The sequence below is a fragment of the Orcinus orca genome, chromosome 17 (assembly GCF_937001465.1).
Source record: "Orcinus orca chromosome 17, mOrcOrc1.1, whole genome shotgun sequence".
Taxonomy (NCBI): domain Eukaryota; kingdom Metazoa; phylum Chordata; class Mammalia; order Artiodactyla; family Delphinidae; genus Orcinus; species Orcinus orca.
In genome coordinates, this window is record NC_064575.1 from 78,842,391 (window position 1) to 78,860,140 (window position 17,750).

At 42.1% G+C, this 17,750-nt stretch overlaps 1 protein-coding gene across 2 annotated transcripts in view; it reads right to left on the reverse strand.

Moving 5' to 3' along the window:
• Positions 1 to 923: 923 nt before the first annotated feature.
• Positions 924 to 17,750, reverse strand: part of DNAAF11 (dynein axonemal assembly factor 11) — a 71,606-nt gene continuing 54,779 nt past the window's right edge. For both annotated transcript variants that reach the window (XM_004265312.3, XM_033419765.2), the window contains exons 11-12: positions 7,212 to 7,297; positions 924 to 1,273 (exon numbers count right to left, since the gene is read on the reverse strand). In XM_004265312.3, the coding sequence (XP_004265360.1) occupies positions 1,096 to 1,273; positions 7,212 to 7,297 (264 nt within the window). In that variant the 3' untranslated portion in view covers positions 924 to 1,095. The remainder of the gene's footprint in view (positions 1,274 to 7,211; positions 7,298 to 17,750) is intronic.

A 17,750-nucleotide genomic window follows, 5' to 3' on the forward strand; every position in this document is an offset into this window, starting at 1 on the left:
CCCTGCTGCTTTAGAGGTATTGGTTCCAGAGGCGAGAGCATTTCCACTGGAGAACAAACAGAACTGCCTTCTGACTGCAAGCTCTTACCACTGCCTGACGGGGTCCGTGTTTGTACATTTCACTGCCTTGTCACCACCGACCCCTTGATGAACAGAGCAGGTCCCAGGGCTCAGGAGCTGCTGAGTAAAGTATTTGCTGATCAGAGCCTGATTTAAATGCTAGTAAATCATGGTCAGAGTGAAGATAGTTTTCGTATATTGTATGTGGAATATTGAGTTCATAATGTTCTAGATAAAGAGGAGGTGCAAGTATTTAAAACGTGAAGAAGGAAGTAGGGGAGGGAGAGTAGGATGAGAAGGAAGGTGAAGAAAGAGGAGGAGGGAGAGGAGTAGCGGAGGAAACAGGGAAAGGAGGCTCGGGGGGAGGGAGGGAGCGGAAATGCACAACGTACAGTGTCAGGCACTTCAGACGGTTCATCTGGAGACAAACCTACATACACGGCAAGTATTCTTCCTCCCCAGTCACAGATGGAGCCACTAAGGCGCGGGGAAGTTCATGCACTTGCTGAAGTTTCATCCAAAGCGACTGAAAGGGAATCTGACTTCAAGGTGTCTCATTTCCAACCTCATCTTCTTGCCATTATACCTCGCCATCAGAGAAAGCAGACATGTCATGAGAAGAAAACAGAAACACTGCTTAAAATCACCTGAAAGCATTCCAATTTGATCTGAAATTACAATTTTAACTTCTGAGCTTGACCCGTCTGCCGAAGCACAGGTTTAATAATCTGTGCTTTAATCCACGACTTCATCTATCTGCACAAGCAGGCAATTCTGGGATTTATAATCAGCGTGTTTCTATAATAGTTCTGTGATTTACTGAACATTTTCCCTAGCCAACACTTTACTATAGACAAATGATGTTATAGCATTTTGAAGGTACACATTTTAATTGTAAACTGGTTTGAGAATATTAATGTACAAAGTAGGACCTAAAACATCGGAGGAGTAATGTTGACAATAACTGTGTTTACCCCAGAAATAACATACACGCACTCTCTGCACTGAGTGCACAGTCGGTGCAGCCTGAAGTTTTCAAATCAACGGAGGCACTTCGGGATTATCTTCAGAGTCTGGATCTCCCTCGCTTGGTATGATTTTGGGCTCAGCTTGAACTCTTCTGGGCGTGTGTTTTTTCGCTTGAACTATGTTAGCCACATCAGGGAAGGCATGCTTGCTGGGATCTACTTCTAGTCTCTCCATTTGCTGGCTTCTACAACAAAAAGGGCAAAGGAAATTGAGATATCAGTTTTAAGTAAATTTCAAGTAGATTCAACTCATTCATTCATTTGTTCAGCAAATATCGGCAAGTACTATCCCTGGAGCATGGAGGCAAAGATAGGACCCCATCCCTGGTTTCAAGTAGCTTAGAGCCTAGTAGAAGCAAGAGTCGACCCTTGGAGAAATAAAGTGCTAAAGAGCGCCGCAGGGCCGTGCTGACGTGCAGGCAGGTGGAGGAGAGGGCAGCGGGGAGACTCTGCTTACCTAAGATTTTTTTGATAATTGAAATGATACAGCAGGCCATGCCCCAGAGCCAAGATCAATAATAGAATCACACCAGGCAGTTCTCACTCCTGAATGGAGCTAATCAAGCTCCTGGACCCTGCTGCTTCAGACCACTCAGCCTGCACTACAAGTTCAGGTGCACACCAAGCTTAGCCCACAGTTTCCCCTCCCACAAGGAACCACTCCTCCGCCGGCACTCCGTCCTTCCAGTGATAGCTGGAGTGAAACAGACCCAGGAAGCAGCTCTGCTGGCCACTGAGTCCCCTTATCACCGTCATAGAGAAAACTCTAGATGATACAGTCACAGGGCTGCTTTTCTGGCAATTTCCATTCCATAGGCCTGGAGTTGGACCCAGTAATCTGTATTTATATAAAGTTCCCCCAGGGATATCGATGATTTAGAAATTATTTTGGAATCACCGCACCATTAATTCATTCAGTTATTCAACAGATATACCTTAAACGCCGACTGTATTCTAGTTGCTGTGCTAGACACCAGAAATAGCATGGTCTGTGCAAACAGACAAGCTTCCTGCTAACATCTAGGAGTGCAGTGTTGTGCTCAATAGAAAAGTTATCATATCGTCATGTAATTGTCTCATTACCGACCTGTTCTCCCTATAAGACTGACATCTTTGAAGCAAAGGTATTGTCTTTTTCATCTTGTATCTTTGGCGTATAGCTTTACCGAATAAATAGTTGTTGAATAAATGAAAAAAAAAGTTATTATTGTGGATTAACGAAATTAAATGAGAAATTATCTCTGCCCTAAGGAATAGCACAGTCAGTCTAATCCAGGAGCTCCAAACCCATGTCCTCAGACCAAACTCGTGCAGCAGACACAATGTGGTGGGGGAAGGAGGTCCGATTTTCTTTGGAAAGTGTAAACTCTGCTGTTCTTACAGCCCTCCCGCTCATTCCTGTAACCTGCACAGCCCTTGAAAGATCTGACTTTTTGATTCCTTAGTATCTTGACTAATACTTCTGGACCTGCTGAAGAAAAATACAAAGTATACAAAGACTATAAAAGGGCATTTTCTGAAGTCCCAGATTGTACACTATAAACAGTGTTAAGAAGTTACAGTTTTCAAAGACTTGCATTACAGTCACTATTAACTATAGCGTACTTTTTAATTCATCTGTTCTTATTAAAAGACTATGATATCTATGGCTTAATTAAGTAAATATCTAAATTCATCTATTATAATTATGTTGTCCTTGACTTTGAGGAAAGCAGCCCATCTCAATTGTAGGCATATCTCTTGGGCCATAATTTCTGGATCTCAGTAATAAACTATGAGCTTAGCTAGTATGTATATAGTTATCTGCAGAGCCCCTGCTTCAGATGTTGTGAGGAATAGTTTGCATGCAGGGCTTTAATGACTCATGAATCTCTGGGCCTGAGGCACCTGAGGACCACACTGGTCCCCAAAATAAAGAGGAGAGGGGCTTTTCTCCCTGGCTGCTTCCTGTCCCTATGTCACAGGCCTAAAGTGACAGATGCCCATTGCTGGTTTTACCCACTACCTGGCTGTCAGACCAGAACCTCTGGCACCTACTAAGAATAGCTGGAAGATGGAATGAATAAATTTATTACCACGGAAGAAAGAAAGAAAATGTCTAAAATCAGTAGGCAGTAGGCGTAAAATACATCAACGATTGACTCCTTCTATTAAAGAACATAAAGAAATGATAATCTATTGGGCTAGCTTATTTGGACCGAAGACTCCCACTACCCACGAAAAACTTTACTGAGATCGTGAAAGATGTGGTGAGATAATTAGGATCCACAAGGTCAGAATTCAGTGAAAGGAGGAACCCAGAAAGGGGAATGGAGTCCTGAGACCACCTTTGCCCTGAGGGCATTCGGTGAGCCCCTAAAGTCAGGCTTTGGTCTTGCTGGATGTACAGAGTCTGGGGACAGAGGGCCAGGCCCTGAGCGTACCAGGTGGGCAGTCTAACAGGATGCCCTCTCCCCAGTAAGGGTGCAGTCCCAAGGGGCTTTCGCCTCCCATGCGAGTGAATGAGAGGTAAACCCGCTCTGCCCACCTCCCCAGGGGGCTGTGAGGGGAGATGCCCCAGTGGGACAGAAGAGGGATGAGTTGTCACCACAGGCTGGCAGTTCCATGGGTTTATAGCAGCTAAAAAACAAACAAACCAACCCTCAATCTTGAACTTAGACTGAAGTGGTTCTAAACTAGCAGTGTCTTTAGGATCTGCCCCAAAGCACACATCAATGCTCCCTGGCAGCGCACCTCCTGGACCTCTGAGAAGCCCCCAGCAAGGCAGCAGATCACAGGAAAGAGTAAACAAGCACTCAAGTAAACGGGCACTCTGCATAAGAATCAGCAGAAGCAACAAGAACAGAAATAGAGACGCAACACTTCAGATAGTGACTAGGAAAGCATGAGTTATAAAAGCACTACACTTACGTTTAAAAAAAATATTCCAGACTTGAGAGTAAAATGCTGAAAACTTTCGGTCTGGAATTGGCAATAAGACAAAGATGCCTGCTATCACCCTCTTTTCAACATCGTACTGGATTTTTTCCCTATGCAGTCATGCGCGAAAAAGAAAAGATACAGGTTTGGGAAGAAAGAAAGCCATCATTCTTTGCCATATATCATCAGGGAAACGGGAGTTAAAACAACAATGACATACCACCACACACCTATTTAGAATGGTCCAGATCCGAACACCGACAGCACCAAACGCTGGCCCGGATGTGGAGCAACAGGAACGCTCACACATGACTGGTGGGGAAGCAGAACGGTGCAGCCCCTTCAGAGGACAGCTCGGCAGCTTCTCACATAACTAAACATATTCTTACCACACGACCCAGCAGTTGTGCTTCTCGGCATTTACCCAAAGGAGCTGAAACTTTATGGCCACATAAAAACCTGCGCAGGATGTGTATAGCAGCATTATTCATAATTGCCAAACGACTGGAGCAGCTAAGATGCCCTTCAGTGGGTGAATGGATAAATTAAACTGTGGTCCATCCAGACAATGGCATATTACTCAGCATTAAAAAGAAATGAGCTAGCAAGCCATGAAAAGACATGGAGGAACCTTAAATGCAAATTACTAAGGACGAGAAGCCAATCTGAAAAGGCTACGTACTGTATAATTCCAATTACATAACACTTTGGAAAAGACAAGATTATGGTGACAGTAAAAAGACTAATAGTTGCCAGGGGCTGTGAGTGGGGAGAGCGGGATGCATAGGTGGAGCACAGAGGATTTGCAGGGCAGTGAAACTACTCTGTATGACACTATAGGAGTGGATACATGTCATTATACATTCGTCCAAACCCATAGAACGCACAACACCAAGACTGAGCCCTAACGCAGATTACGGATCTGGGTGCTAACGACGCATGGATGCAGGCTCACCAGCTGTAACAAATGTTGCACTCTGATGGGGGATGTGGATAATGAGGGAGGCTGCGCCTGAGCTGGGGCAGGGAGTATATAGGAAATCTCTGTGCCTTCCACTTGATTTTGCTGTGAACCTAATAAGACTGCTCTAAAGAAGAAAGTCTAATTTTTCAAAACGACACCATGAGGAGAGTAAGAAGGCAAGCCCAGGAATGGGCTACGTTTTATGGTCCTGCTTCCACCACTCACTTAACAACTTTGCGATCTTGGACAAATTGCTCTATCTCTTTGAACCTCAGTACATTAGGATACGAGGATTTATACTGCAGTTATTTTGAAGAGTAAAGATAGCGTATAGCATCATATAGCACAGGGTAGGCACTCAGTACTCAGTAAGTCCACTTTTGAGGAAGTTGTGTGTTTTCCGTCATCGTACAGTGTCACAGGACCACAAGAGTTCACTGGGTCAGTGACCTTCCCCCCAAACATGACCCCATCTGGTCCCAGTGAACATAACTCTCCTTCCCTTCATCTTCTCCCTCTATTCACTCTGTCTCCACAGCATGAGGAAAGGACCACTCAGGCTATGAGAGGGTTGAGGGGCCTATTCCGACCTCCCTGCCCCCAGTTACCGCTGCCTCTGTAGTCCTTTCCCCCAAGCCAACAACCTGCCTGACCTCGTGCCCATGTGCAGCATTTACAGGTGGCTGTTAGGCTAATGGGTTGCCCAGCCAGAAGCTGAGATAATGTGTGTAAGGAAGTTTGTCAGTGATTAAGGAGCACCACAAACAACCTTCCCATCGATAGATTATGAACGGTCGTCAGGTGATCCTTTCTCAGTAACGAAAAAGAAAAAGAAAGGCTTTGTGAAAATACTGCAGGAGGTCCTCTTATGACGAATTGTGCTAGGATATCTCTAATCATCAAGTGTAATCACAGTAATGACGGTTTTCCTGGAGTCTTGAAAACCAGCTCCAAACTTTGGCAATGACTTGGTTTCCAATCCCTGTGATTCCTCATAAATTAGATTCGAACTCTTTACATGTGTTTGATGCCGCTGGGGGTTAATTATGACCGTGAAGATTCATAGTAGTCCTAACACCCTTGATTCTCTGTAAATTACACATGTATCTGAAATGGAAATCACTGAGCTGGGAAACATGAGAGTGGCTTTCCAAGGTTAAAAACAGCAACCCGCTTTTCAGAAGGAATTCAACTCCATACCTGTTGTTTAAACAAACCCCGTGTTTGAAAATCTCTACAAAATTTGACAGTTGTCTTTGAATATATACGAATGCCTGACTGCTTGTATTATGCAAGATATAAATATAGTTCCTGTTCAGGTATTTTTATAGTGGCAATTCTAGCATATACATTTGTATCTCAAAGATAGTTTGCCTTGGTCCAAAATAGAGTCTGCCGTCTGGACGGTACGAGTCTGGAAATCACGGCAAGGAGAAGGAGGGTTGAAAGAGCTGGGATGCTCATTCTAAGGAAGAACTGAGAAATAATGAGAGCTTTGTCTGAACTACTCTAAGGATTGTCACTGCTTGTGGGAAGTGGGCTTTGTTCTGGGGTGTCTCTGGGGGCAGAGCTAGAACCTTCAGTTAGGAATCAAAGAGAAGCTTTCAGACACTGGGGGAATATTGAGAATGCCACGAATATTCTCTTGAGAGGGTGAGGATCCTGTTGAGAAGGAAGCTTAAGCCAAGGCTGGAAGGTGACCTATGACTGACAAGAGGGCACACACGGGGCGTCTCGGTCCTTGCAGCCCTGAGGGTTTTGGAATCTATGACGTGACACAGGTCATAAAAGGGAGGCGGTGAGCAGCGTTAGGAGTAGGGCTCAGCAGAGTTGTCCCAACAGGTCACAGCTACATGACCTCCTGACATTCCAAACTCCTCCCTCCCTCATTTTCCTCGTCTGTAAACTGAGGGTAAAAATTGTGAGGATTAAATGCGTTACTATGAGTAAAGCACACGGAATGGTGCCCGATACAAAGCAAGTGCCCGGTCAATGTAGCTGTCGGTGTGGCTATTGCCACTTTTATTATTGTCACCGGAAGCTGGAACCTAAATATACACAGATCTGTTTCTGAGCCCTGCAAATCAAGAGTCTAAGTTTGGGGAATAAACATTAATGTTCATGGTATGAATCCTTTTTGAACTTTCAGTCACTGTACCTATGTGGAAGGTGCATTCTAGGCACCAAATGACAATGAAGAGAACTCTAAGCGAAGTTAAGACGGGCTGAGGGGAGGGCACCTTTTGTTCGTCTTCTCCCTGCTGCTGTCCGGCGTGCTTTTCACTGGCTTTGATGTTCCTTGACAACCTGTGATTATCTCGCCCACCTAAAACAAAAACACAGGACATAGTTAGTGATACATTCTCTCTGATACATCTTCAAAAATATACACTATATATTTTTTAAATGCTAAAACATTTTAATTTCCACTACATATTCCATGAAAGAGTCTGACTTTAAGCCCCTACATGGGGCATGAGAAAGCTTCAATAGTCGCCCTGTATCCATGGGGATGCGTGCTAAGACCCCCAGTGCATGCCTGAAACCACAGATAGTACCAAACCCTGTATATAGTATGTTTTTTCCTTCACACACACATACCTGTGATGAAGTTTAATTTATAAATTAGGCACAGTAAAATACTAAAAACAATAACTAGTGATAAAGCAGAACAATTATTGCAATATACTGTAATACATGTTACAAAATTGTTCAGATTTAATACCTTTTCCATCTTAACTAAGCACCTATCACTCACTGTGGCCATAAGTTTTGCAATTTGAGGTACGGCGGCAAAACCAGCATGAATTTCTTTTTCCTTCCTCACAATTTCACGGGTAGAAGATTCGTTCATACTGCAGATCTTAATAACCTCAGCATATGCTTTTCTTTCTTTCCTTATTAAGTCAGGAACTTTCACCTTTTCAATTAAAGGAAGCACTTTAAGGCTTCTCTTTCCTCGGTTTCAGTTACCCATGGTCAACAGTCTGAAAATATTAAATGGAAATTCCAGAAATAAACAATTCATATGTTTAGAACTGTGGGCCGTTCTGAGCAGCATGATGAAATCTTGCACCATCCTGCTCCGCCCTGCCCAGAATGTGATGTGAATCATCCCTTTGTCCAGTGTATCCCACCAGTTCCTTAGTCACTTAGTAGCTGCCTTGGTTATCAGATCAACTGTGCTCGGGTTCAGGTAACCCTTAGTTTACATAATGGCCTCAAAGCGCAAGAGTAGTGATGCCATTGGTCAGAACCCCAGAAAGCCTAGCCCATTGTTTATCACACGTATGCTTCAATACATGGACGGTGACTGAGCAAATGAAGCAAGGCATCCTTGTCTGGGGGGACTATAGCATCAAATCTGGGGAGGTGAGTGTTCTTATTGCCCTTGATGGCAATCCGTCTCCTATGCGGTGGTACAAGCAACCGTTGTTTTAGATACTGCGGTTGTATATTTTTCCATCATATTTTATAAAAATTCAATCTGTGTGTGTATGTGTGATTTAGTTCAGTCCCTTCCCACAGACCTCATGGGAGGGCCTACGTGCAATGCAGCAAGGAAAGGTCTGCTTAAACACCACCCTTTCAATCATGTATTGAACACCCGACTAGGGAAAATACCTTTAAGCATGACCAATGGTTTGTGTGATGGCCAGACTTTTGCTGAGACTCCAGAAGAGAAAAAAACAACAACAAATGCCTCATGTACCAAACACAGGAAGTTTCAAGGCTGGAAGAGTTTGTTCAGAAACATCTTTTAAAAGGTATATTCTGCATAACAAAAACATGTAGAAGGAAACCATGGAAGAGCGAGCAATGGAAGCCACCAATGCAGTGTTCACTGGATAATTAGAGGAGGTGACTCATGGAAAGGATCGCTCAGTGAAGCATGTTTTTATCATCAAACGAGGTTTGCTTTGGAGGCAGCTAATTCCGAAATGATGTATTTGCTATGTTTTAAAGTCTATTTCATGCCAATTTTACTGCTTTCCATTCATTTCTTGCTGGCCCATGATGTTACATTTTTGGATGTTCATGTGCCAGGGTAGGAAGGTTTATGCTATTTTAAAGTGAAAACTTAAACGTTGTTTTTTTTTTCTTTTCTCTGATTGAACTAGTGTGATGGGTACAACTATTTCCCCCATGTTCCTGGCCTATCCATAAAGAAATGGAAATGCTTTTCAGTTTCTATCGATGCCAGTTCTGGTTTATTAAGCCACATTAATGTCAAATATGAGGGCAAGGAAAGACAGAGTTGAGGAGACTAAACAGAGATGCCTTGCAGTTGAGGGAGCAGAGGGCGGTAGTAGGCGTTGGGGTAATGAAAGCTGGCACCTTCCTCCTGGGGTGTCTCGGGGGTGAGTGGGGTCAGCAGGACCTCCCTCCGAGAGGCATGGCGGCAGGCTGTCGGGGAGCAGTGCTGTCCAGGAGAATTTTCTGCAATGATGGAAACGTTTCGGGCTGTCCAACACGGGGCCCCAGAGCACTCGCAATGCTGTTAGTGTAACCGAGACACTAAGTTTTCATTTTATTTCATTTTTAAGTAATTTTAATTTCTACTGACCAAGCCAGAGAGATGGGAACATGACCAGAGTGAGCCCCAAACCTATGCGTGGGCTGCCCAACTCTTCTTTGGGAGTGAAGGTCATCCATCCATACCAGTTACCCCTAATTTATCCGAGGTCCTTGACCACATGGCCTTTTCAGTTCTGGAACTCTCTGCTCCTTCCTTGACATGCCTGGGACCTGGAACTGAGCGTGAGAATCCGGAGCCTGTGTTTCAATCTCTCTGATCAATGTGGGGTGTAGGCTGCTCCCTTAGCCCAACTCGGGACGACTTATCTAAAGGACCACGTGAGCCACAGAGCTTGGGCAGGCAGTGGCTGGGGCCTCTGTCAGGCCAGCAACGCAGCTCAGCTTCTCCCCTTTCCCAGTCCTGCTTCCTCCCCTCCCACAGGTGTGGATCCCCAGGCTGCTCCCCAGCAAATGTTCTGCAAGCGCACCTCCATCTCAGGGTCTGCTTCTTGGGGAGCAGTGGCATCTGAGAGCTTTTTTATTTTTTAATATTTTAATTACATTAAATGAGACCAATGTTACTTAAAATTCATGAAAATATCAACTTCAAGAAAAAAGGCTTTTGAGCCGAAAGCACAAGTTTTGTATTGCTTCGTGCTATAAATGCGCTAATCAGAATGGGAGCACACGCATAATTAGAGTCTTACAACACCCCATCTCTAACACTGCTATTTGTCCCATAATAAGCTCAGACAAAGATTCTCTGTGTTTATGGAAATGCAAACAGAATCACAAATTTGGAACTTTTCTTCACCAGGAATTTGCTATGTACCAGAATCTCAATGTGTTGCTTATTTTTAAAAGATATTTTCAGCTCATTTAGTTTCAAATGTTCTTTTAAGTTTAAAAGTTAGGGGGAATTAAGAAATCAGCAGTAAGAAAAGTATTAACACCAGCATTCATATTGACACCAAAATTCATCTTAACAACAATATTTATATGAATAGCAGGAAAAACTCTTCTGATAAGAGATCTAATTTTCCCAAGTAGGGACCAAAGTTCAGAATTCCAAGGTACTGAAATAGTAACATGTGGTTTCCCTCTATACCTGCAGCCTAGTGCTACTCTTCCTCTAGAAAACGATGCTCATTAACATCAAACTTCCTATTCACTTGTACAAAGTGTGTTTAGGGGTGACTAATGGGAAAGGTGTAAGGGCCAAAGTATGTTTAATAAATTAGACAAAGTGGAGCAAATGGTTTCCTGAATCCATAGAGGGAAATGTAAGCAACTGCTTGGAAATTCAATTGTGGGATAGGCACAAAGGTACAAATTAACATTTTAATAATATTAGGTTATTTTAACGCATAGATTCATGCAATTGAAAGTTGGGAGTGAACGTGGAGGTAGGAATTGAGTCCCCTTTAGTTCAGAAGGCAAATGACCCTTCAAAAGGCTTTCGTGAGAGCTGGTTTTCCAGCCTTGGTTTAAATAGCACCGTGGGATGGAGTCCCTTTACCTCCCTGGGGTAGCAGCCTACACTGAGACCATCTACATTTACCTTAACGTGTACGTGGCTGCTTTACCAACCATAAAAGTTACTAATGCCAAGAAATCCAGACTACCTACGTGAGCTGTGTGAGAATACAGTAAACAGACGTGAGGGAGAGAGACCTACCTCCTAATCCTTATTTTTAGGTTGAACCATAGAAATTACCAACATCTATTTTTTATAGGTTTAAAATTTTTTTTTTTTTTTTTTGAGGTACGCAGGCCTCTCACTGCTGTGGCCTCTCCCGTTGCGGAACACAGGCTCCGGACCCGCAGGCTCAGTGGCCATGGCTCACGGGCCCAGCCGCTCCGCAGCATGTGGGATCTTCTCGGACCGGGGCATGAATCCATGTCCCCTGCATCGGCAGGTGGACTCTCAACCACTGCGCCACCAGGGAAGCCCTGATTTTTATTTTATAATTAATTTATTTTTATTATTTTTTATTTTTGGCTGCGTTGGGTCTTTGTTGCTGTGTGCGGGCTTTCTCTAGTTGTGGCAAGCAGGGGCTACTCTTCATCGCGGTGCGTGGGCTTCTCATTGTGGTGGCTTCTATTGTTTCGGAGCACGGGCTCTAGGTGCACGGGCTCAGTAGTTGTGGCACACGGGCTCAGTAGCTGTGGCTCGCGGGCTCTAGAGCACAGGCTCAGTAGCTGTGGCGCACAGGCTTAGCTGCTCGGCGGCATGTGGGATCTTCCCAGACCAGGGCTCGAACCTGTGTCCCCTGCATTGGCAGGAGACTTCTTAACCACTGGACCAGCAGGGAAGCCCCCTGACTATTTCTGACCTAGAAAACCGTGATTTTAGCTTAATAGTTATTTACATGAAGTTAAATAAGAATATGTAAACAATCCCTCCATTTCAGATGAAGACTTGCTAGTGGGAAGTTAAAAGAGTGAATGGACAAAGAAAATGGAATACAATGGAAGATATTTGTTACAAAAGAAAATGTAAACAACTGACCTTTTAACTTTTTCTTGTGAATTTCCCCTTGCTTCTTAAATAATAGTATTCAGGACAATATGAGGTAAATTTCTCTTTCTCTTGGATTTTCATTTTGTATCACAGTTTCAGCAATTACCTTCATTAAATCTTCTCAAAGAAATATTTGCTGAGTATCTATTATGCACCAAGCATAGGACTGAGCAATAGATATGGAATGATAGATTTAAAAATTATCCCTGATCATCTCATGAGGAATAAAGACACAAAAGCAATTAAAATACACTAAGAGGGCTTCCCTCGTGGCGCAGTGGTTGAGAGTCCGCCTGCTGATGCAGGGGACACGAGTTTGTGCCTTGGTCCGGGAAGATCCCACATGCCATGGAGCGGCTGGGCCCGTGAGCCATGGCCGCTGAGCCTGCGCGTCCGGAGCCTGTGCTCCGCAACGGGAGAGGCCACAGCAGTGAGAGGCCTGCGTACCGCAAAAAAAAAAACAACAAAAAAAACAAAACACTAAGAAAGTGCAATTGATAGAAATATGCACAGACTCGACAGAAGCCCAAGGGAGGGAGTCAGACTGGGCAGCGTGGGGAGCAGTGAACAAAGAAGACTTACTAAGGATGTGATATTTGATGTGAATTTTAAAGAATAAGTGGGAATTTGCCAGAAGATGGAGATTATGAGATGAAGATTATATAAGGAATTAAGAACATTCCAGAGAGAGAAAAAAGCATAAACAAAGACTGGAAGGTAAATGACCACATAAACGAGCACCGAATATTAGGCGGATAATAGCTAGAAATAAGGCTGAAGAACTAGGCAGAGGTCAGATCTTGGGAGACTTTAAGGTGTCTGGACTTTGCACAAGAGGTGATGGAGACTTTTGCAGTATTTTTTTTCAGTGACATAGGTATTCATCTTAGCTGAAAGAGCAACATTCTAAATGCACTTCCTATTTTCATTAGCCGAAGTGCGTGATGTTAACAAAAATACTAAGTCCAGTGGAGTGACGGCTTTTGAAAATGTCTCTTTCCTCACTAGATAAAAATGTAATTTTATTTCTTTTTCAACTATTATAGTCAAGTTCTCCCCCACCCCAACTCTACTCTGAAAATACTAATGACATACAATCCTGTTAGGAAACTGTCTAAATCTGTGTAATGGCCAGCAAACTGATCGTAAGAACACTCGTAAACTGTTGGCTAATTTAGCTGTTCTTTGGGGCTTTCATTCACCTACAGACTCCAGATATATGCATATTTCTCTAGCTGCCCGCTGACTCTCATGAGGTAGGTTTTGAACTCTGCATTCAAGATCACCGAGTACCTATACATCCTTGTCAAAGGGGACATTTGCATGAAGTAAAATCCATTATCCACAGCTGCCCCAGCATGGAGGAACATAAATGTTAACATGAAGATTAAAGGGAGATTCTGCTTAAATAGATTCAAGATTTATGAATTGGCTTTTACCCTCTTCAGTCCAGTAGTTTAATGAGGGTGTGCCACGGTGCCAAACTCACAATACAGGTTTTGAGCCTGTTTGTCGTCCTATCCATTTCTGGCCCTGTTCTGTTTGTTACAGGGAGATGGAACCCTGCAGGCTTCGTTCATTATCAAGCTTCCCATGTCATCTGGCTTCCAGCTGGGCTTGGCCAATGGGAAGCATTGGCGGGAGGCAGGGGGACCAAGAAAGAGAGACTGCGGGTGCTTCTCCCATGATCTCTATTCACGTGAGCAACTTCTCCAGCAGTGGCAGAGTCTACCCTGTGGCTGCCCAAGGCACCTGCTGCAGGTCTGGCTTCTTCCAGGGGACCCTAGGGCGTGGTTTCTGCCAACATCACCTCCTCCCTCTGTCCTGGGAGTGGTGGTGGCCTGTAATGTTACAAATTTCAAGGTGGTCTTACTCTCCCTTCTTTGGCATCTCAGATCTTCTGCTACCTATGCAGTACATTTCCTGAATTCCTCATATAAATTCCTGCGTAAATTTCCTGTATACATAATTTTCAATACTTAGGTGTTTCCTGATTTTCCATTAGATACTTATTGATTTACTCCATGCTCTCAAACTGCGGGGTGCTTGTTAAAATACACGTTTCCACATCACCTAATTAGACTATGCAGATAGTGGCCTGGGAATCTAGTGTTTTGAACAAACTCTCTCCAGGTGATTCTTAGGATCAGGCAAGTTTTTTTTTTTGTTTTTTTGCCGTACGCGTGCCTCTCACTGTTGTGGCCTCTCCCGTTGCGGAGCACAGGCTCCGGACCCGCAGGCTCAGCGGCCATGGCTCACGGGCCCAGCCGCTCCGCAGCATGTGGGATCTTCTCGGACCGGGGCATGAACCCATGTCGTGCATCGGCAGGCGGACTCTCAACCACTGCGCCACCAGGGGAGCTCCAGGCAAGTTTTGAAAACAGTTTTAGCTGATCCCACGGCTTCTAGCCGTTCTGGATGCAATTCATGTATACAACCCACATTTATGGGATGCCTATAACATCCCAGGAACAGGACCAGGAGCTATGATGCTACGGTGAACCAGAAAAGCATGGTCACTGCACTGATGAAACATCCCTCATCATCACTAAAATGATATACTTTGATCTATAGATGAGAGATAATAATTGTATAATTACACACAGTCATTTAATGGACTGATTTTAGATATTTAGATGGTTTACAATGTCTCATAATTATACTAAGGTGTCTACCTGTATACATTAATTGCTATCATATATCCATTTTATTAGGAGAGTAAAAAATTAGAATTATTAAGTCATAAAGTACTTTTTAAGCTTGATATATGTTGACAATTTTATTTTCGAAAAGATTACATCATCCTCTATTTCCTCTAGCACTTTATTAGAGTACTGTTGAACCTTCACAGGCATGGAATTTTATTGATTGTTTTGCTAGAAAACTGGTAGCGGTTCTGGAAAGGGGAACCAAATAGCTGGGGAAGAGGGATGGAAAGGATGTTTGCTTTACTTGTAAACTTAATACTTTGGAATTTTGTCCTGTAAACACATTATCTACGTATTGTTAAATTATTTAAACAAGGAGGCCATGAGACTGAGGGAACTCTAATACCATAGACGTTTTTGTGCTTCTTTTGTAACTGTGATTTACCTCTTTTCTATTGGGGTTTGGTATTTTTCTGAAACACTTTCATGAATTTATATGTAATACTGATATTATATCTTCTTTGGTCTTTTGTGGTGTTTTTCCTCGGCAATGGGACATGTCAGCATTTGAAAAACTGTATATTGTCTTGTTTATTAGTTTACTGTCTGTTTTCCTGCCACTAAAATGTAAATCCCAGGAAGAATTTCTGTGCTGGGTACATGACAGGCCCTCAAAAATTATTTGTTCAATGAATGAATAAATGGATGAAATATAAATGAACAATAAATGTTTATGAATGGTGGTTTTTGACATACAGCTTTGGTTAAAGTAACCAAAACTATTGCTTTTCCTTCGTGATTTCTGCCATTGTTAGCCAATCTCTGCAGAGAATAAAAGTAAATATTTACCTTATCTCCACTTATATATTTATTTTTATTGAAGTATAGTTGATTTATAATATCATATTAGTTTCAGGTATACAGCATACTTTTATTTCTTTCTAAAAATATTTTAAAATAATATTTAATTCTTTAATCCATATGAAATTTATTTTGGTATAAGATGTGAAATAAGATGACAACCTGATATTTTCCTAATTAACCAATATCTCCCAATCTTATATAAAAATTAATTTGAAATGGATCATAGACCTAAAGGTAAAAAAGCTAAAATGATAAAGCCCCTAGAATAAAACAAAAGAGAATATCTATGAATCTAAAGATTTCATGGACATGAGATAGGAAGCAAGAATCCAAATAGAAATAAAATAATTCATATTAGCAATAAATCTAAAAACTTCATTTTCTTACTGAATTAAAAATAATAAGCAAGTGATTGGCTGGGAAAAATGTCCAAAAAACACAAGCCGTGATAAGTAGTTTTGGGGTTTCATTCTTCAACTAATATTTATTTGGTACCTAGAAGACAGGTACTATTCCAGACACTGGATGAATCAAGGTCTCTATGATCATGAACCTTACACTTAGATGGCGAAGACAAACCATACAAAACTGAACAAATCAGATCGTTTCTTACAGTGATAAATACTGTCATAACAATAAGCCAGGTAATATAACCGAGAAAGATGACTGACGGAATGTAGCTGGCCACGTTAGCACTGATGATCAGGAAAAGTGCCTGTTTAAAGGAGGCACTTTGTACCACCTGTGTGATACAAAGGAGACAGGCGTGAAAAGAAAAAGTGGGCAGAGTGCACTTAGCAAGAAAAAAACCAACAAGTACAAAAGTCCTGTGGTGGGAAGTGAGGCTATTGTGCTCCAGGAAAGAAAAAAAAGCCAAGTCTGGGCCATAATGAGAAGAGGAAAGTGGAAGAAGAAGATGCTAGAAATGCAGGCAGATGCCAGCTCGTACGGAGCCTTCAGGGCCACGACAAGGAAATGTGAATATTGCTCCAAGTGCAACGGGAAGCCATTGGTGGGCTTTAAGCAGAATAAAATGAACTGATTTATGTGTTTAAAATATCACTTTGGCTTCTGCATGGAGAAAGAAAGGGTGGAAAGAACAGAATCAGGGAAAACAGGGAGAGGGCATCAGAGGTGGTCTGGTTGGGCGATGACACTGGCTTGGACAGGAGTGAAGAGGGAGATGGTGACAAGTGACTGGATTCAGGGTACATTTGGGCAGTAGTGCCAACAAGATGTAGGTTGTGAGGGTCAGAGATATGTCAGGGATGCCTCCTAGTCTTTGACTTGGCCAGCTGGGGAGATGATGGTGCCATTTTCTGAGACAGGAAAGACTGAGGCAAAAAGATCTGCAGAAGGAAATCATGGGTTCACTTAACCACTTTAAATTAGTCACGCCAATTACAAATTGGTTTGTCAGTTGGCAGCTGCATGTAAAGGGTCTTTGATTCTAAAGCCTGTATAGTTTGCTAATGTTTACATTTTTAACTTTCCAAGTAATATATATTTTTTATTCCTTTTGTGGTTTAATCGCATTTTAGGACAGTATTTTGAATTTTCCAATTTTATTTGTTGGTTTACCCTATTTCATACACAATTTTATTTCTATTGACTTGTAATTAAATGTAATTTCTATAATTTTTCATTTGGAAATTAAAGTAAACTTTTCATAGGGTTTTGTTAATTATGAAGTTTTTAAATGATCTTAATTATATTATTCAAATAATAAATGGTCCTACATTTTGTTGATCATATCAAAGACAGAAACTGGTCATAAATCTTCCAGTAGAGCTGATTCTGTTGATTTTCCCTATGTTTACAAGAACTTATATTTTAAACACTTAAATAATGTACATCTAATAAATATAAGGCAGTGGATCTTTATTTTATATTATTTTTTGTTACTATAGAATAAGCCTGTTCCATTAAATGCTTTTGCGCTTTAAATTTTGTCATCTCTGATATTAATTTTGTCATAACTACTTTAATTTTGCTTGCATTCAGCTAATAGGGCTTTATGCATTCTTTTCTTTATACATTTCCTGTGTCTTTTAGATTCTTGTAAACTGTATAGTGTAACTGATTTTACATCAGTTACCTTCCTACAGATTTTCTTTTTTCTTCCTCATGCTTTCCAATTCCATGTAACTGTACTGACTTTTGTTTGCATTTATTTTCTGTAATACTTTGTAATTTACCTATTTTTATTTAATTCTACTCAGTTT